This window comes from Carassius auratus, chromosome 48 (genome assembly GCF_003368295.1).
Source record: "Carassius auratus strain Wakin chromosome 48, ASM336829v1, whole genome shotgun sequence".
Lineage (NCBI taxonomy): Eukaryota > Metazoa > Chordata > Actinopteri > Cypriniformes > Cyprinidae > Carassius > Carassius auratus.
Genome location: NC_039290.1, coordinates 7,773,239 through 7,794,955, shown reverse-complemented (window position 1 = coordinate 7,794,955; position 21,717 = coordinate 7,773,239). Strand labels below are relative to the sequence as shown.

At 36.6% G+C, this 21,717-nt stretch overlaps 3 protein-coding genes across 5 annotated transcripts; all 3 read left to right on the top strand.

Annotated features, from left to right (window-relative positions):
* Positions 1–984: 984 nt before the first annotated feature.
* On the top strand, positions 985–4,581 carry LOC113065715 (homeobox protein Hox-C8a). The gene is made up of 2 exons (XM_026237191.1): positions 985–1,742; positions 2,930–4,581. Exons 1-2 carry the CDS (start codon positions 1,313–1,315, stop codon positions 3,244–3,246), a joined length of 747 nt encoding a protein of 248 aa, XP_026092976.1. The 5' UTR covers positions 985–1,312; the 3' UTR covers positions 3,247–4,581.
* A 2,092-nt stretch (positions 4,582–6,673) lies between these two features.
* On the top strand, positions 6,674–16,478 carry LOC113065717 (homeobox protein Hox-C6a). 3 transcript variants are annotated; one of them, XM_026237195.1, is made up of 3 exons: positions 6,674–6,753; positions 14,555–14,782; positions 15,387–16,478. In XM_026237195.1, the coding sequence occupies exons 1-3, from the start codon at positions 6,732–6,734 to the stop codon at positions 15,686–15,688; spliced, it is 552 nt and encodes a 183-aa protein (XP_026092980.1). In that variant the 5' UTR covers positions 6,674–6,731; the 3' UTR covers positions 15,689–16,478. The 3 variants fall into 3 exon arrangements, with proteins under 3 accessions (XP_026092980.1, XP_026092979.1, XP_026092978.1); XM_026237194.1 differs by lacking the exon at positions 6,674–6,753 and adding an exon at positions 6,781–8,975; XM_026237193.1 differs by lacking the exon at positions 6,674–6,753 and having other exon boundaries at positions 10,511–14,782.
* Positions 16,479–17,007: 529 nt separating this feature from the next.
* On the top strand, positions 17,008–19,804 carry LOC113065716 (homeobox protein Hox-C5a). The gene is made up of 2 exons (XM_026237192.1): positions 17,008–18,116; positions 18,963–19,804. Exons 1-2 carry the CDS (start codon positions 17,624–17,626, stop codon positions 19,175–19,177), a joined length of 708 nt encoding a protein of 235 aa, XP_026092977.1. The 5' UTR covers positions 17,008–17,623; the 3' UTR covers positions 19,178–19,804.
* The last annotated feature ends 1,913 nt before the right edge of the window (positions 19,805–21,717 follow it).

Sequence of the window (21,717 nt, the reverse complement as noted above, 5' to 3'; positions counted from 1 at the left end):
ACAAAAAATACTCCATTGTAGCTTTGTTCCTACAACTGAGACAATGATCCAGAATCTGGATCTTTATTGACTGCGAGATGTCTATAAATTGCCTGTGCGCGCGCCTTTCCCGTTTAACAGTTAAGTGTAAAAATTATCAAGTAACGACACAAAACCACATGCTCATATTTTGGGAAGGTCTTAAAATGAGCAAAGCCGAGATAAACAACACGCCATTAATGTGTCTAGTAAAATAACGAGGCATCTATTGCGCAATTTTATTGTGTCAGTGCGGCAGATTTACAACTTTTTAGTATGGTTTAGCAGGGCCAAGAGAAGCTTGCGTGTTTCGCTTTTCTCTCGGTGTGTTAGCAGTCTTACACAAATAATCAAAGAAGGGGTCACAACTCATTGTCACAAGCTTAAATAACATCAGCAATGGCAGCAATAAATAACAATAATAATAATAATTAATAATAGGCTTAAAATGTTACACATTTTCCATTGCAATTATTTTTGTAATTTGTGTTTAGTTAGCTGGTAGCCTATGCGGTGTCAATCGTTGTAGCCATTTCTTCGTAATGTACGTAAACTTGAGTAGCCTAATGTAGTCTCTGTGGGTTAGCTATGGCTCAATGAAAAAAACAAAACTTATAAACCCATCAGAATAGATGTGTAATGGTCCGGGTGTATATGGTCTGTTACAAGAAAATGATACCTAGTTATATCATAAATGAAATACTAGACAAATTGTTTCAACGTGACCACAAGACCAAACTGACCAGTGTGAAGCTGTCGTAACCTGCGGATCTTTTTAAAAACGTTAATGATTCTTTAATATCTGCACCCGGTGTTATTTAATTATAATAAAACACACAGACAACTGTGTTTCCCCTTCAAGGTAGACGTCTGTGGACGCACTGGAAAGATGAGGAGCCAAAGGGTGGGGTGTAGGGGACAAGGGGTGGGGGTGGGGGGGTCTCATTGTAGTGGGGGTGGCTGGTGGGAGGCAAAAAAAAGTACGAGCTTGTGACTGAGCCGTCGGAGCTAGCCAGCTTTAACCTTAACACACATCCACCGTGCACGCCATGATTTGAGACTGCAAAAGGAAAAGGCTGGCGATAGGAAGAGAGAGAGAGAGAGACTAAGCGAGTGGAGCTGAAGTGGGAACTGCCTCAGATTGTCCGAAGGGGCAGCATTTCTCCATCTAGTTCCGGTTGCTCTGTCTGCGTTGCATGCCATTTGGAACTGCAACAATAGGTTGCCACCATTTAGAGAGGGGAATTTATTTTTGTTTTTCAACCAGACTGACTGTTTTTAATGCTAGATAAACATGAGCTCTTATTTTGTTAACCCTCTTTTTTCCAAGTACAAAGGCGGCGAAACATTAGAGCCAACTTACTACGACTGCAGGTTTCCACAGAGCGTTGCCCGAAGCCACACGCTTGTATATGGACATGGAGCAGCTGCGCCGGGTTTTCAACACCCGTCGCATCACGTACAGGACTTTTTCCATCACGGAACCACAGGTATCTCCAACCCCGGTTATCAACAGAACCCTTGTGCATTGGCATGTCACGGAGACGCAACGAAATTTTATGGATATGAAGCTCTTCCGAGGCAACCGCTTTATGGTACCCAGCAAGAGGCCAGCTTAGCGCAATACCCAGACTGTAAATCGTCCAATAGCACTAACCCTGGAGAAGGCCACTTAAGTCAGAACTCCTCTCCGAGCCTCATGTTCCCATGGATGCGGCCTCACGGTTAGAGCTCTTACTATTTCATTTTCTCTTCACTGAATGTGTGTGTGTGTTACTGCGTCAGTGTGTCAAGAGCCTCATTCTTGTGTAGTGTACAGTCTTCAGAGATCAGGTGGGTCATGCGTTTTTTATTAGTTTACTTCACTGGACCATTACTGAATATTTGTAAAAAAAAAAAAAAAAAACCTTTGTATTGATTTTGTTGGCTAGATTGTAAAGACAGGATGGATAGATCTTATCCGTGTGTTTTTATCAAATATGTGATTGTTGAGATTTGTGATTGCAATGTGTAGTGGTAAACAGTAATGGCAAAAGTTTGTGCCATTTTGTTGTATTTAAATTGACGTTGTGCGATTGTTTCTATTAATCAGTTTTTCCTTCTTGTTGAGGAAAAAGGAAAAAAAATCTAAAACAAAACAAGAGAACAAAAGATATTGCTCACCGATCAAATTAAGATTCTAAAATAAAACTTTTTAACACCTACTAGTGTCAAGTGTATTGGAGTCTTACTTGGATGTATAAGCCTATAATTTAAGACAAACTCGTAATGAACCTGAATGAGGACATAAAGTGTTCCATCTATTTATTTTGTTTGAGTGACGGAGTGTTTGTTTGTCTGTCTGTCTGTCTGTTTGTCTGTATGTCTGTCTGTCTGTCTGTCTGTCTGTCTATCTGTGTGTGTGTGTGTGTGCGTGCGCCTGTGTGCGCGCGCTCGCTCGCTCGCTCCGATTCAGCAGGTTAAATTAACTTCTTTGCGTTACTGACCTGAATTAAAGCTGATGTCTAACTCAAATAAACGTCACATTTATGGCTAAAATCTAATTATGTGACAGATCTACTTATAGGAAAGTCACTGTAGAAGCTTAGTTATATCCCCTATAACTACAGTGTCTGTCCACAACTGATTTGAATATGTTCTGGGGGAAATCTTAGCAATGAGTACATTAGTATTTCTTTATGCAATGTGTGTAGGTGTGTGTGTATGGGTGTATGGTTGGGGGGAATAGAAAGTAGTTCTAAGTTTAAACCATTATAACCGTTTATTAATTTTGGTTTGCACATATGTAACTAGCAGCTTACTATTGATGTTTCCTTCTTGTTTTTATAATTGCATCCAAGAATATGTAAATGGAAAAAGAACGAAGGAATGAAGACTGGTAATTGACACATATTTTTGTTTCAATCCAAAGCTCCTGGGAGACGCAATGGAAGGCAGACATACAGCCGTTACCAGACTCTTGAGCTGGAGAAAGAGTTCCTCTTCAACCCATACCTCACGCGCAAGCGTCGTATTGAAGTGTCCCACGCGCTGAGCTTAACTGAGCGGCAGGTGAAGATCTGGTTTCAGAATCGCCGAATGAAGTGGAAAAAAGAAAATAACAAAGACAAATTTCCGGGCCAGAGAGGAGAGGCTGAAGCAGAGGCCGAAGAAGAGGGCAACGAGGACGGTGAGGTGGAGGAAGGAGAAGACAAGGAAACGGAAGAGAAAGAAGAAAGCAAGGAGTGATTTTATGGTCTTTTTATGGTTATATGGCAGATATTGAAGAGGTCTCGCGAATGGGCAATGAAAGAGAAGACACGCCAATTTTATTACAAACAGTTGGGTCAAGAAGTGAGAAAATCCCCCTCGATACAAAAGTACCAAAACCTGCCCAAAGGAAAAAAAAAAAATCGGTTTTATTTTTTATTATTATTATTTTTAACCAACACACGAGGACTTTTACCATTGGCGAAAAGTGTATCTGTATGTGTATTTGGCAAATTACTCAAAGAGACAGATTAAATAAATCACAATAACCCATAGTTTTAGTAAGGGAAATGTAAGCAGCATGAGAAGCATTTAACGCAATTAAACATTTATTTTATACTTAAGGGTGGTTGGGGGATAAAATTGACTAAGATGCAATCATTTGAAATACTGACAGAATTGCATCAGCTTGTCACTTTTAAAAACGATTGGTCTTGTATATAAAATCAGGTCACAACATGCTGGCATTACGAATCAAATTGACAAGATTGTGTTCAGTGTAAAGCTATTTCTGCAATCCGAATATGGAAATATTGGTTGTTGATATTTCAACGCATTAGTGCCATGTGTGCGGACAAAGAGGATGGCAAGTGTAGAAAATGCATTCTGTATTACATACTTTATCGATTACTTAACTGTTCTTTATTGTTATTCTATGTGAGTGGGCGAGGTTACAGTTTGTATTTTTTCGATTATTTTGACTCAGCAGAGATTGCTATCGTTTGAAAATCTCGAAAGAAGCTACCTAATCATGGGAAATTTGCAATATACATTTCTACCTAGAGATTTCATAGACTCTTAATTGTTTTGTAGTATTTTTAACCTAAGTTATGTAATTTACCCTTTAAACACTTATTATGATTATCGAGCTCTTTGAAGTCTTCGGAAGACATGGATAGCTCGAAGCCAATCTGAACTATTTTAAAAGATTGTACCACGGCACTACCTAAAAACAAAGTTTTGCTAGCAAGAATGAATTATTAATTTATTCTACATGCTGCTTTGTTGAAAATATTTAGACATTTCCGCCAACAACTTAAACTGCCTATAGAAAATGCACATTAATGTGTAGATGAACACGCTAATTACTACCCTACCTTATCTAAGGAAAGAGAGTCATTTATCGTGCTGGTGTTATAGCGTAGATTTTGAATTGCACTGAGTATAATCTTCATGTACGTCTTGTAATATCTTGCTGTTATCAATATGCTCGTTTTCCTTGTGTTCCTCGTGTGAATATAGACAAATTCGTGTGTGTCCACGCCATTGTTGTTGAAATCAACAGAAGAATAAACAAGGTGGCTCATTCTCTCACATCTCATGTCTTTTTTTTGTTGTTGTTGTTGTTGTTGTTGCCTGAATCCACTTGACAAAACACTAAAGTTACAAAATACCCAAAACTGCATATTTTTTTGTTTGAATTCATGTTTAATACTACAAATGCAATAGACTCACAATCTTTTCATAGTATAGTCTATATTCCTTGTCTGTTTAATGTCTGAAATGGCAAATGCAACCAAAAATAATCACACATTATGATGTGTTTATAATCGAAAACAGCATTTCAAGGACTCAGTTAATTAATCAATTTGTTGACTCCGTTAAAAATATTATCAGTTCATGCAAATGGCGTGATCAACACAGTAGGACGAAATCATTTAAAGCAATCATGCAAAATCTCAGGCTTTTATCAAACAATTAGTTTCATTTTCTCTCATTTATTTAAATTTCCTTATTTTATACAATTACACCTCACGATACAATTACACCTTACGTTAAAATTACAATCACGTGACAATGTATAGCCTACTTATAAAAATTCCAATGGAATATAATAATATCCAAAATAATATTTTTTTTATAAGTAGGCTTTGGTTTCTGTTGTTAATAGGCTTTACTCGAAGCACAATAACTGTAACGGACAGGTCGCAGGTCTCAGTCTTTATGGGAGACACTGAAGAAATATCCTTGTTCCACACCTGTGCTGATCTTCTATAACGGATTACTGATGAAGGTTACTAAAATCCTGTAAATATTCTCACAAATACAAGTCATACCTTTTTTTTTCACTTGTCCAACAAACAGACCAACAAAACAAATACTTTCCGTTCAATGGCCGTGGAATACTTTTTTTTTTTTTTTACACATTTATATACATAAAAAACAGAACTGAAATACTTGTCTAATGCAACTTTGAATGTTTACTGAAGGCAGATAAGAGGACAGATGAACTAGACTACTGGTAAATGGCATATTCAAAGACGACACCACCAATAAGCAATATTTATTTACACTGCATCCTGCAATTATCAAACGAAAAAAGAAAATAAAAAAATTACAATGTGTTCCCTGTGAACAGGAGAAATAAAAATGTGTAAATACAAACATGCATTTAATCCATGTTCATTGTTATGTGTTGACATTTAAAATGTTCTTAAATGTATATTAAAATATTACCATCATCATGAAAATCCTGAATGGGCCTACCTTAAGTGCAAGTGTTGAAACGTGTCTCTTTTACAACTTTTAATGGCAGGTCATAACAGTAGACTAGTGCCCAATAAAGTAGACGCAATTAGGCGAGTCGATGATATCACAAATACTATAGGCTAATATAAACAGAATATGGATATAACAATAGAATATCAGAACTTATCTTTAATACCAAGATTTACTGGCCATTATAGCCAAAGAGCTTGCAACATGCCAAAACCACAGACAAATAAGGTACTCAGAGGTGTTATTTTTACGAAGAAATATTAAAATGATGTATCTTCAAAACATAAATCGATACGAATGATTAAAGTGTAGCTACATGTATGCGCTTAAGATATCGAAGCAGATGAGATCTGCGTATACTGATAGGCTACAATTCTTTTTTTATTTTATTTTTTATTTGCACATTTTCTTGCATTTGTAAATGCACAGCATCCTGACTTAAACCTAAAAATTGGTAAGTTGTTAGCGATTTCAACCTCATTTAACCCATAAATGTGTTTTATTTGAACAAATTAACGTATTGAGGTTGATTCAGTGATACCTAATAATATTTCGAACCAAATAAAACTCTAAACATAGATGTTACCATTTTTAGGTTACCGTTTAGGGTGCAATTGTTTATTACACTACTTTTGTCGTTATGGTGTTGGATGTTCCGGTTGAAAAAAATAAAAATATAAAGAGGAAGAAGATATTTTTAGTTAAGCCATAGACCTTTTCAGGAAGTTCCTGCTGTAGTGACAATTGTAGTGGTCATTGTCCATCCGCCTTGCCTTTGTATTGCTCTGCTGTAACATTCCAAATGAGGCCTTTACTATACCTGCAGTAAACTTTATTGGTGGTGTAAACCCGACAGTGTCGCATCCGGGCAGACGTTTTTGCCTTTTGATTTCCGTGCAGTGCAGACAGGCTAGAACAAGACAGAAGGAAAGCAACGTGGACGTGGGACTGCTTTAAGTGTATGTATGCATGTGTGCATATGTTTGTGTGAGTTATTTTTTTTACCTTTATAATAGTGGAAGTTTTCATATGTACACATATCTACTCTGTTTATGGCTGTGCTATCAAATTTGAAAAATACTAGTAAAATGGGATTAATTAAAGTGGCTCTTCAGTAAGATATCGTGCATGCTTTTTCGATATTCTTATATCAGTTTTTATTCTGTTTAAGTTTGTGGTATGAAACTAAAATGTATGTACTGAAATAAAGTAGTGAAAAGAAATTAATTTGAGGAGAAACTTACATGGCTTACAAGGAAGTTCTGTCGATTGGTTTAGATATGAAATTGGTGTATTTTTTTTGTTTTGCATTTGTTTGGCTCAGTTACAACTGTCTTTTTGCATGCATTTGCCTACACGTTACAATTACCTAATTAAATAATGTTTAAAGATATATTTAAATGCTGTCGACATGCAATTAATGATTTAATACAATTTAATAAACCAATCAAGATCATTTAACGAATTTCGTTTGTAGAAAACAAATAGCGTTAGCCACTAAAGAATAAGATAAGCCTCAGCAAAGCAGTTCTTTTACTCACCTGCACCACAATTCAACACTGAAGTGCACATTTCTGAACTTTAAAATTGTCAGAAGTGTCAGTTCCAGAACTGTTAGTCAATATTTGACATTAATAGAGTTTTAAATAACATAATTGAACCAAGAATCATACATTTTTTCAAATGACAATGACTTAATAGAGCAGTGCTGTCTGACTAAGAGGCGTGTTTATTTAGCATTAATATTATTATTTGTTCAGTGCATATATTTGACAGCACATGAACAGTCAAACTTTTGCGGTTCTTAAAATAATGAAAAAATTATGTTAAAATAATTTTTGTAAATGCATAAATTTCAAAAGACTTTATGTAATGCTGAGCAACTATTTTAACCATATTTTGTTCTATTTTACAAGTGCCTCCTACACAATGAATGTCCAGTTGTAACGATTTAGTAATTTTGTGACATACGATTTTGACAAAGTAAACGCATTAGTTAGTTCTCACTGATTAGATCTTTATGGCTAATTGTTTTGTTCTTACAAATGCTCATGCAACGTTGATGTGTTTATTTTAACTTTATCTTAAACAAGTGTCTATTATCAAAACTATCTGTATCCTAGTGATTCGGAGTCATTCTTGAATGTTCTCCAAACAGCTACAGACATAAACTAGACATAAACCAGCTTCTGCTAACAATCAGCCCAAAACAAAATCTCTAAGGGTCAAATGGGGTAAATAAGGAAACAGCCCTGTGGTTTAAATATATATATATTTGCTGTATTAGATTTTTTTTGTATTAAATTCATTTAATAACGAATATTTATTCAAATTATTTGTTTGTTCTGAGCAAAATTAAGTTGTGGGTAGGCTATACAAGGCAATGCGTGTTTACTTTTCATATTCATACATTCATGAGCTCATTGCCTTGTACAAGTTATAAACACACACCTAATACACTTTTTCCCTCCATTATAATTGCATTGTTTTACCATTTTCATAGTAGTCTACCCACTTTCGCAAAACGTTAATGCTATCATTAAGATTTTAATAGTATTAGACTAATAAATAGGTTTTTCATAATATATGACGAATATAGCCTAATACTGACTAATAAAAGGAAAAGGAAAATGGGAAATGCGATCTTTGAGAGAGGGTGAAACGTAACACATTCCTAGTTGTTTAGAGGGGGAATTTACAGCTAAGTAATAAAAGTTTACGACTGAATACACGCGGTCATTGGTTGCGTCAGACCACGTGGTACCCACTCTATGAACATGAACTTTGTGCTGTTGTCTTCCCCTGGATCTCCCCATCTTCCGACTTGCGAGCTCGCGGTGGTGTTGAAATGATCTTAGCACCAGACATTTTTCACGTTTTCTGTGTAATCTCTAGCTCAGGCGGATTTTTTAAATGCTCTGTAACACCATCTTGTCTCGTCTGCTTCAGCGCTAGCAATGACTGACGGTCCTCAGTCCTCAGACGTCGCCGCCTCCCCAGTCGCTTTTCTACCTATCTGATCCCCTAGAGGGGAAACAGCCCTGATAGCTGGAGCGTGAAGGATTAGAGTGCGTAAATATGATAATTTCTCCTCGAAAGATTACATTTTTCCTGAGCACAGGAGAATGAGATCCTGGTGCCGTTCCTTAGTATGATCCTGCTGCTATACACCAAGGAAACGTGCGTCACACAAACAACAGCGAACGCGGGTAAGTCAATGATTCTACGATCCTTAATGGCTTCTTACAGGCATGCAGCTACACAATACCAACATTTGACAGTACTATATTCGAGTCAAAAATGGATGCGCACAAGAGTGGCATGCAATGTATGAACACGCACTTATATTGTGGCGTTTCCCTTAACACATATTGGTTGTGAACGCATCGCCTTGCTGACAAGTGACTTGCGTGTTGTTGCTTTCTGATTCTATTGTTGACTTTTATTTGTCACGGTGACAATGAATAGAATCGTTTTTAAGTTAAGTTGTCCAAACGAGTGTGGTGATGAGCTTCTTCTCAGATATGTATACAGTTGGTCAGGTTATGTGTTTAATTGTGTATATTTGATACGGGTAATAGTCTACTGGATACTGGAGCTTGATGTATTATTTGCATTTGTTTAGGCTTCTATACATGACTTAATAGAAAAGCTTTATAAAAATGTGCAAATAGAAAACACTGATGTATTTGGGGCCTTTTACAAAAAACTGTGTTCAGCTCATTAAATGTTATGGCTTGAACTCATCAGGCTATGGGTATTCCATTGTTTATTCTAGATTATATTTTAGTATAATTCCTGTCTATAAGTGATTGGAAAATGTTAATTATTTAGGCTTCTAGTGAGAAATTATCGAGTTATATTTTGAAAGACTTAAAAACTTGTATCCAGATTGATGTATTATGGTTGTGACCATTAATGACCAAAGAGTTGCATATGTTAACACAATCATTTACACTGGATCACCTACTCACATATTGTTACATAGCAAACTCATTAAACGCTTTAATCATATCTTAATTTTCACAGAATCTCTCTCTCTCTCTCTCTCTCTGTGTGTCTCTCTCTCTGTCTCTGTCTCTCTCTCTGAGTGTTCAATCATCCAGTGCTGTCGTTCAGTGAGGACTAAATCAAACAACACTGCCACCTTGTGCCTGCTCCATATGCAAGGCATTATACAGAGCCTAAAGTCAGGAACAGCAAATGTCCACATAAAATTCCGATTCTAATTTTCATGTGGCAATTTATCTGGTATTTGCTGGTGTAGCTATGTATGTAAAAAGTTCCTTTAATAGAGATAACACCATATATTTATGTCGAAAGTATAACTTTCTCACCATATAGATTAATATTAAATGAATATTATAAAATAAAAATTGATAGCCTGAATGCACTGTAAGTCGCTTTGGATAAAAGCGTCTGCTAAATGCATAAATTTAATATTAATATAGCCTACTAACTGGAAAAAATAAAAATAAAAATTCACAGTATTTTATTTTATGTGTGTATGGTGGCTTTAAGTAATTAATATTAATGATCAATTATAATTCATTTATAAAATGACAAAACAAATTAAAAAGACAATTACAGAAACACATACTGTTTTTAAAATTTGCTTTATTGTCATCTTATCTCATGGTAATGAAACAGTACTGACAAACATGAAGCTTTAGATTTAATAGAGTTATGCAGGTTAATAGAATGAGATAGCATGTTAATAAAGTCCATTGGTACTCCGCTGAACCAAAAAAAAAAAAAATAGCTGCGATCTTCGGTCACGGGCCTCTTGAGATCCAGGTATGAGGCTGGAATGGGGGAAACAAAAAAAGACTGTCATTAATAAAACCAGTTATTATGTGGTAAAGACAAACATTTATTTTTTTATGGAATTGTTAATTTAATTATTTTTACTTGTGTCCTTATGTTTATTTGTGACATTAGAAGTGTGTTATGAACAGGGAATTTTTATAAAGAAAATTCCGTCTCATTTAGAGCTGAGTTTGTGAACTAATTTTTATTTTATTTTAATTTTTAACCTGAGTGTTCATTTATTAAGGCTGAATGCTTCTGTGTGGGCTCGCATATGGTTCGTCGATGTGCATATGCGTATTTGTGTGTAGGCTAAGTGAGGGACAAGAAAGCGGGTGGAGGGCGGGGTTGTTCTACTGTGAGTTTCCTCTTTGCCTCGGGATAATGAATGTCTTTTGTTTACCATTAAAAATGTGTCTATTTAACTAATCCTTATGTCTGTACGTATATAAAGTGTATAAGATTTATTCATTTGTGTATTACAGTTATTCTTAACGCTGATAGCAAAGTTTTAAACAGGTTTATGAAATTGACACATTTATTACCATCTGACTATCATTTGTGTAAACTTTGAGCCAGTCTCGTGTCTGCCACCGCTATTGAATTTGAATCATAGAAGGCATAATTCAGAATTGCCACGAAAATGAAAACAAATTCCAGGCGAACTTTCAATTCCAAACATTTCCTTTCAAGAACCGCAGGGCAATGTGAGTTCGCTCTACTTCAAAACATCTTATTCATGGAGGTCATTACGCGGCCACATAATTTCACAGAATTATCTTGTGCTAGTTAAAAACCAAAATGCCCCTTCGGGTCGTGTGTTGTTACAAGTGCTTAGCTGCACATGAAACTCTGTTTCAGCTGTCACGTTACTATTATGGATTATGCTTTTGCATAGATACATCGACATAGATGACAGGGTAGGAAAGTTGGGCTTGGATAAGAAAGCTAAAAGACTCATCGTTGGAATTTGCAATTGTGAATATCCGTTACAAATAAATAGGCCAATGATAACATTCATTTAACTGGAGAATGTGCAGACTAGGCCATTACCGAGCACGGTTAGGATGTGTATTGCTTGCTTTTTTCCTGCCTTAGATAATAATATCACGTAAATTAAGCAGTGGAAGTAAGTCCGATTTTGGCGCACATTAGTGCGTAGTTTCGTCGAGTGTAAACAGAATACAGGCCAAACGGGATGTCTATTTATTGCCTCTTCAAACGCTAAAACACAACCGTGCGATTTGTCTTAAGGGCTGCAATAAAACACTTAAAGCTCTTTCTCTCTAGTCACATCAACATACCAACTGCAGACTGAGTGTGGTGTGTTTTACTCGCGACTTCATTCACAAGACTGATGCTGTAAAATAGATCACATTATTAAAAATCTCCCCATCAAAGGCTTTTTTTTTTTTGTTCAAAGTCGTTTGTGCAATATTGAACATCAAAGAGATGTCATATATAGATGCAACCCACAATTAGTATTTGATCTCAATTCCGCCAAACACGTCGAAGTGTCAATTTAATGATTTAAGAATAGATAATCTTTAATTAGTTTGCTTTCAGCATCGTACTTTCCTGTTTCCAAATATTTACAAGCTTAATGAAAACGTGTTAAAAAATTATTGCTGTGGAAAAAAAGGTTAATTACATTTCAAATATTTGAACTGGCAACTGTTCAATTTACTGTTTGCAATGCAACTGTTTTTCTTAAAATGGTGATGAAATATGTTAAAACGTGTGGACACACTTTTCACGCAGGATTTTTTTTTATTACTGTTATATATTACTTTTATTAGTTATTTCCACATTATACATGGTGTTATACTATAAATGAAATCATAGTAATATACGTTAAGGTCCACACTGCCGTACTGACTACTATAGGCTATATTTACTTTATTAATTTTGCGGCCTGTAATTAGTTTGTTTATTACTTTTATTGCATGATTATTTAATGAATTAATAGTATTATTATGAATATAACTACAACTGCTACTTTTAGTATAAACTTCAATGAATTAACTTCGGAAGATAATTAATAATATTCATAAGCTGCAGTCGTAAACTGACGAAATAGCACTTACCAAATTGATGTTAGGATATACACTTAGTTGAGATTTGACTAGAAATTTGGTCCAAAATATGACAACCCTTTTAAAACATCAATCCTTGATATTGATTGATCCCTGTTTAAAGTAGGCTACTTTGGGATATAAAGAAATATTGTATGCATTTAATCAGTCTTTAAGCAGATTAGCCTGTTTTATAGCTGCTAAATGCCTTTTCTCACTGTCGGGCTGGAAGTAAATTTTACTGTTCTGTCAATCTCGTGTTTTGCGCACCTCTTTCTAAACCACTGTTTTTGGCCTCACACGTTCCGTCATGTGGCGTGCATTAAGGTCATGGAGCATACCGTAAACATTCGGTTAAAACTAGTTCTTTTCCCACCACCGATTCTTTGAACATAATTTATAAATTGACAATTCCATTAATATAGTTGCAAATGTTTAATAAAGCAGAACAGTTATATTTGTATTGTTCAACAGATTGTTGGCATATGATCACTGCACGAAATCCTGTAAAAAAATACTTATAAATAGAATGAATACAATCAATAATACATAAATTATGTAAAGAAGTCTTTAGTATTATTTATATTCATAAACATTCTGAATACCCTAGAAAGTTAAATGCAAAAAAAAAAAAAAAAAAATGTGCAGCTTTCAGTGCACAAGATAAGAGACTCACTGCACAGCCCCCATACATTCAAAGGGATAATTGCCTCAGTGCTGGAAGTCCTCAGTTGGTTTTGTGACTTTTATGGCACCAAGGCACGTTTGACGCATTCTTTAGTAAGATGCCCCTTCCCCCCTCCTTACTCACGTTCTTTTTACCATTGAAATTATCAATACATTACAAATGGGGACATCACATTTGGTGACTGACAACAATGTCCTGAATATGTCTAATAATACGATATGAAATGCACACCAGCAAAGTTATTCACAATTTCTTGAATGAAATTGCGAAATGCATCTTAACATGGAGGGTTAACAATATATGCATAGATAAGGAGTAAACAGGCATGTAGCAATTAGCCCTTGGTCATTTAAAAAAAAAATTGAGTGTATTCATCTACCCAGTAGTTAGGTAAATGTAGTAATAAAGTTGTTGCTCCGAGAAGAAATAGCTACATATAGTTATGATTTAGAAGGCCTATTGTCATATTGTAAAATCTAAAAATATTTAGTTTGGTCTAAGTCAGCGACAATAATCAGCTGTAAACGCGATCTTACAGGTAATTGTTTTAATTGAAAAATAGCTCATGGTCAAACCGCTTGATTATAATAGATTTACCGTTCCATTACACATCGAGAAATTTGTGATTAATGCACAAAAAGACATCTCATTGTTCGTGTGAGTGCCTATTCTGTGTTTTTGTGTGTGTTTACTTAAACATTATCAACTGAAGCCACAAGGATACGAAGCTACAAGCTCGGTATTCCTCCATACACAGCGCATTCAATTGGCTGAAAGTGGTCAGGTGACGCTGTCATATTGTCCTTCCATGAGCCAAGCCTTGGCTATAACACTTGCTTTGCGCGTCTTAACCGGAGACTGGAAATTAATATTATTGAAATCCTTCTGAAGTTCCTTTGAAAGAGAGTTAGGAAAGCAGGCAGGAGACGGGTGTATGTGACAGAAGAAAGCAGACCCCAAAGCACAAAGAAAGAAAGTGAGAGATTAAGAGAGGGGAAATAAGATAGGAGGGTGAGTTGGTGAGAGGGCGATAGGAAAGGTATGAATTCGTACTTCGCGAACCCGTCGCTCTCGTGCCATTTATCTGGTGGGCAAGAGGTTTTGCCCAACATGCCACTGAACACGACCACATATGATTCAGTCAGACATTTTTCGTCTTATGGCACCACAGTAACCCAGAACCGGATTTATGCGTCCCCTTTCTATTCACCTCAAGATAACGTTGTGTTTGGATCAAGTCGAGGACCGTACGAGTATGGATCTAACGTGTTTCTTCAAGATAAGGATGTGCTTCCCAGTTGCAGGCAAACTAGTATGGGACTCAATGCGCAGAGCCACGTTGCCCAGGAGTACAACCTGGAACAAGCTCGTGCAGGAACACATGATCAGAAAGGGAACAACATTCAGATCTACCCGTGGATGCAGCGCATGAACTCGCACAGCGGTGAGTTTTTACTGCGACTTGGGACATACCCTGGTGGAATTGGTCTGTTTTACGATACGTCCTATCAACAGAGTAACTACATTTTATGGCCTCATAAACCACTACTAAATCATCACACTATAAAGCCCCCTTTTTCAGAGAGGGGAATCCCATTTGGCTACCTCCTTTTAATACTCAAGTTCCAGAATTATTTCAAAAACTTGTACAATAAGTGTGAGTGCGTTAGAAAAATATACAACAAAAACTACATTTTACATGAGCATGCACGACTACGTTAAAATGTAACAACTCTTCTGATGTAGCTACTGTTTGGAAAAAACTAGATGGCAAAGTTAGTTGAAAGAAATATTAAGAAATACTGAAAATCAAAATATTATGCTTCGCGTTGTTGTGTGATTGTAATATGGGTTAAATGCTGCGTAAATGCATTATTTTGCCACATTTTTATATCATATACGTTGTAAATTAATAATAATAAAACAAAATAATGCAAAAATTGGATTATTCCACCAGTATTTCAAACGTGTGTTTTAAATGGCATTTATAATTAAGAATTTCTCTATGTGTGATTTTTTTTTTTTATTTGCACTTTTCCCCACAACAGGAGTTGGGTACGGATCAGACAGAAGAAGAGGTCGCCAGATTTACTCCAGATACCAAACCTTGGAACTGGAAAAAGAATTTCACTTCAATCGATATCTAACCAGACGCAGACGCATCGAGATCGCCAACGCTCTGTGTCTAACCGAGCGTCAAATCAAAATCTGGTTCCAGAATCGGCGCATGAAATGGAAGAAAGAGACCAATCTAACATCTACTGTACCGGGAAGCGAATCAACGGGTACTCCTCAAGAGACCGAGAAGGAGACCGAGGAGGAAACCGAGGAAGTGAAAAAGAAAGATTAGGAAATCCATTTCTCGTTCTCGAACGCCTGTTAACTTCAACATAACTACCTAAACTCTGAGAATTTGCAAATATTAATGCATGGACTGTATACTCTGCTATTCCTTTGACTGCCCCCTCCTCCAACGATCTGAATAGACAAGCTCTACTACAACACCACGCCACTAACATGTACACACGTAGAAACAAATGGAGAGATTGAGAGAGAGAAACACACGTTATCCACCATAATGTAATTCACTTCTCTTTGTATTGAAAATAGCTCATTACTGACTGCGTGGTGACAATGCCACTGATGAACTATTTGTGTGGGTCTAGTATCATGTCGCTATAGCTCGTAGAAATCACATTCGATGAAAATATTCTCGAATTTGATAAGTTAGCTACGTCTCCCCAACTATTAAACCTCTAAACAGAACCCTAAGCATTCCAGAAGTGAAGGAAACTTCTTATGTGCACATTCAATTTTTTGTGGATGCATATTTGTACAAATGAAACGAGCACTGACGGGATGAACTACACTACCTAAATACTTAATGCATTTTTTTTCTTCTGTTTTCTTAATTTAGCCTTTGCCTCGTCAGTGTTTTGCTGTTCAAAATGCCGCTGTACTGGCACATTAACTATTTGAGAGAAATTCAAAAAAAATACATTTCATCATAGTTGTATGCATATAAACTTGTCTTAAAGTGAGAATCACACCCATATGAAAACAAACATATACCTTGTTACGCAATTATATTGTTTGTGTAAACTGTGTATTATTTAATAAACTTTTTGGAGAAAAAAAAACATATTTTCTATTTTCTTCTTTTTGACTCCAGCTTTGCGCTCTTCCCGTATCATCAATGGTTTCAGAATTGAGTAAAAAAAAGTTTGACGAACTTTTATTGAGGCCTACATATTTTTGTGAGTTTTTGATTGATTAAAATCCAAATAACGAATTAAATACACGGATACATCGGAGTTGGTTTATTCTTTAATTGTACTCAATTTCCCCAAACTCCAATTATTTGAATAGACTAATGCACATGATTATTGTTAATATACCTAATTATTAACGTACGTGACTACTTCACAGGTTTCATTCAATAAATAAAGCATCGCTCATTTCATGATTTATTGACAAAAACCCTTCTAACCACCGGCAACCGGTTGTTCGGCGATAAATAATCACATGTGGTTTTGGGATGCCTCTGCAACAAATGCACGTGCATTGACACAGTGTATAGTCCTCCCATGATTACAAAGACATAACTTCTCAAATTCTGAATAAAAAAGTAACATACACAAAAACAGTAAAAAAAGAAAAAAAAGAAATTAGAGCTAGTGAAACAGGAGAAAAACATATTTGTCATAAAGCCTATGTAACTACTGTGATAATCGTATAGGCCTACTCCATGTTTTTCATATTGCCTTGTCATTTAATGTGTCATATCATCTTACTGCATGGTATCTTGTCCATCATCCTGTTTGAACAAGTGTGTGCGCGCGCGCGTGTGTGTGTGAGAGAGACCGCTCTGTCCAGTATTAGACGCCAGATGACGCTCTTGTCTAACGGTCTCTCCCTTTTCAGCCCAGACCCTTGCATGATTTCAATACCGAGAAGTTATCGGACACGTTCCCCTATCTATCAATAACCTCCTGGGGATCAAGCCAATTTATGAGTGGCCAGGAGCTGCACGTGATTCTAGTTAAACATTCCATATTTGGGCATTACGCGTCGTATCAAGAAAAAAGGAAATGATTTCCTCCACCTATAAATCGTGCTCTTTTTTTAAGGACAAGCCTAACGTCCTCTAGAAATACAAATAAAGCCCAATAAACAAATTAAACTTCTTAACAACTTATGTTCACCTTCTTAGCTGACTCAGTCTCTGCCGTGACCGAGTGCTTTTTGTGAGTCTCTCCAAGGTTATATTGTTTTGGGGAAAAGAATGAGCTCATACGTTGGAAAGTCCTTTTCTAAGCAAACGCAAGACGCCTCCTCTTGTAGAATGCACACTTTTGGCAACTATGGAGCTCACTCTGAGTTCCACGAGTCCAATTACGCGTACGAAGGACTTGATCTCGGCGGATCGTTCAGTGCTCAGATCCCCTCCAACTCTTTGAAACGGGAGGCGATAAACACAACCGAGCGTGCAAGGAGCAGTGCAGCAGTTCAGCGAACACAGTCCTGTTCAGCTCTGGGCTCGCGTAGCTTTGTAGGCACTCAGGGGTACAACCCCCTCAGTCACGGACTGTTGAGCCAAAAAGCCGAGGGGAATATGGAAGTTATGGAGAAGCCCAGTGGCAAGAGCCGAACAGACGATGTCAAAATGGAGACTAATTCAGCGATAAAGCAACAAAGTAACTCGACTCAGCGTCAGAACCAGTCGCAGGCGCAGATATATCCGTGGATGACAAAGCTACACATGAGCCACGGTAAAGGTACGTTAAAAGTTTGTTTTAGAAGAGAGGAAAACTGCACGTATATCATCCTCGTCATCGCATCTCCTTCCTACCATGTTTTGTCGCTCCATATTTTTCCTCTTGAGTTTATAGGCCAAACGAAGGAAATAATAAAACTAGCGGCCGTAAATTTTATGACAAAGGCATCTATTGCTCGTAAACCTGTCCTGTTCCTGTGAAGATGTGATCTCCGGTTAAATTTATGTAGAAATAACTGGTTAGGAAAAGCAAAATGAAATTAAAAAAAATAATAATAACTTAAATGTAAGTATTATATTTTGCTTTAAAATGAAAGGGCGTTTACATGTTATTCAAGTGAAGTGGGATTTCAAACCAATCTTTGCATACATTTACATGTTCTGGCAGTACTTGTGTTTCCGGTTAGTTGTACTCTTCACCACTGGAGTAGAAAAGCAAAGTTCAGCAAAACTATATTGTCAATTTGCATCCTCTAAAATGAGGCATTGCAATCGCAGTGTCTCTTTTTTTTATTTTATTTTTTTTGCTCAGCTTTTACAATATTTTGTGTCAGGACATGTTAGAAAGCGCTGGCCTTTTCACAGTTGTGATTATTATGTTTCATTACGTTTGTGTTATTTCTGTGCATGACTTCTTATTTCAGAATAAATAAATATTAGCTTCATACCACCTATCCACTGCTTTTATTTTGGATTGCATAATGCTTGATGTTTGCATTTTACATTCTATGGACTGTGTTTGGTGGCTACTTCATCAAAGATTATGACAATTAATTTCATGCATGAGGACGACAGTCGATAAAATGTTACAAATAGGTAACCCAATATCTTTCTGATGCCACCTCAGAATCTGATGGTAAAAGGTCACGAACCAGTTACACCCGGTACCAGACTCTGGAGTTGGAGAAAGAGTTCCATTTCAACCGGTACCTCACACGTCGCAGACGTATCGAGATTGCCAATAACCTCTGCTTGAACGAGCGCCAAATTAAAATTTGGTTCCAGAACCGTCGAATGAAGTGGAAGAAGGACTCAAAGTTGAAAGTCAAAGGAGGACTATAATACCGCGCTGCACAGCTTCAGTTTGAAAATAAAGGCAGTGTTAACTTGTACTGAAACAACAAACTATTTAAACTAGATTTTCATGTTGACAACAGTTGATGTCTTTCATTTGTCTACAGTATCATGTTGTTATGTGAATATGTCCATATTTATTGATAGGGCTCCTTTCCCAGAGTGCTGGAGGTGCTTATTTGAATGATGTATGAGCTTAAACTTTATTTGAATCTGCTTTTACTACAATCACTTGTATCAGTAACTTACAAATGACCAAGGCCTGCATCCAGTTATGTTGACTTAAATGTAGGTGCAAATAATGTGGTGCTTTGCTTAAACATTCATCAACCTGCCCATTGCATTTTGATGGGACTTGTGTTTTTATTCATTGTACTTTCTGTCGTAAATACATCTATACAACTGAAATCTTCACATAAGGGTGGTAAACCGCACGTCATGATGATAATGCAACAACTGTAGTGTCATATTAAACGCTGTTTATCATGTTGCCTGTCAGCCAGCAGCCAAATGGTCATTTTCTCTTGAGGGTTATGTCTACTGTGCAATCATAACATTTTTCTATTTTATTGAATGTATTTGGGGCTATTTTTTCAGATAGCTACCTTGACTTTTGTTTCTTTACACTCTATTCTTGATTTGCCTACATATAGGACATGGCTTGTAAGAAATGGCTTATTGATACCTCTTGTATCAAACAAGCTACACGACCTACTTTTGGGTGAACCGCATGATCCATTATTTCTGTTGTTTCCGAAGTTTCACTGCTAAGCCACATCGATAATTTTCCAGTCAGTGATGTATTATTAAAATAACAAGATTTAATTGTCAGTAGTGGCAATATATCAGAAAGTTTCGTTAGTTCTCGGTTAAAAGCCATCTGTGTCCAATAAAACGTCCAATGTGGTATCATTGTAAATAAACTTGATGAAACGTAAAGAATAACCAATTGTTAACATTATTATTATTTGTATTATTATTATTATGTTGTCTTCTAAAGCAACAGGAACAAAACAATGACTCTTTCTTTACACAATGCATTTTTGCACTGAAGGTCCGTTTAATAACGCGTTCAGAAAGAAATCGTTCCGCGCGAATCCTAATATGATTTTGATAAATATTCCTGCATCAATGGAGGACCAAGTCTGAATTTGTATACTTGCACTGATGAGACATGACTGAAGCTCTGGTCACTTATTTACAGTAGCCCTTAAACGGAGGCACATAAAACTTTATGACCCCAATAAACTTTTACAGCACTTCCTCTCACCCATCAGCCGCTGACAACTGTTTCCTTTTTTAACAAATCGGCGGAAGTTTACACAAACATTTCAAAGTGACGTTTTGGTATAGGCTAGAGAACCATCGAAAACATAGATAGATAAACAAAGATAGTTTGGACACTTAATCAGATACTGTCCAACTAAATTATGAAGATACGAATTGCTTTTCGAAAATGCATTTGCAGTATGATACAAAAGCGTTATTAATCGTACTTCGTGTAAAGCACATGATTAAAGACGTTAAGAGTGAACTGCTCATGCTTCTACGTTATTGATGAAATTTGACATTTAGTTAATGAGACATATGATGTTAGTCACACTATGTGCCAAAATCACATAATCCAGGCCCGTGTCAAACAAAGGACACGAGCGATGCCTGCGTGTTCGAAATGCTACGTTTCGACGGGCTTGTTCACGCAGGCTCTTTTCCTGTTGGTTTGATATAGCCTGTTTTTAATTTAGTTTTTAATTCATTCCTTCTCAGCGCTGTCAGTGTAGCCTATTTGAAATGTAATCTCGATATTTCTAAAGTTTATGAATGTTACCATTACATATACCTTAATCTGAAAGAACAGGCATCTAGTCAATGTATACCTTTCCAAAAGCGCTTTCATTTTAGAATCGTCTCACTCACCTATATTGAAGATTCAATTTCCATGCTTCTTTCAATTTCTACACTCGCTATCTTGACCGAAAGGGCCCCATTGCAAGTTTCTGTGGTTACTATGTTGCTTTTTACACAATCCCCTCTTTTTTTAGCTCTCTTGCCTTGTATTTTGAAGTTTTGAGGGTTATTTATGCCAACTGCCCAAAGCAGGACCAGTGAGTGGTTCAGGAAAAGCACGTGGGGTCATTAAAGTGGGTTTTATGGCCTGCAAGACCTGACAAACCCTCAATATATTTACATCATATATAATGTTAACTGTCCGTAATCGCAGCTGTTGGCTAGTCTTATCTGTGATAGAAGGAAGGGCTTTGAGCCTGTTCGTGTGGGTTACTCGCGTTAAGGCTCGGTAGAATTTCGACTCTCCCAAATGGATCCCGGGCGGTTGCAGTAAGTTAATAATCTTGTTTTGCTCTTTTTAATTAAATATGTACTTTCCTCCGAACACCCTCGGGAATTAATCATGGATGTAATGCAATAGTTCACGGAGAAATTGTGTCAAGTGATGCGCAAATGTGTCCTCATCGTTTAGTTTTGATAAGTTTCAAAGGTGTGTACGTTTGTGCATTTGTATATTACTG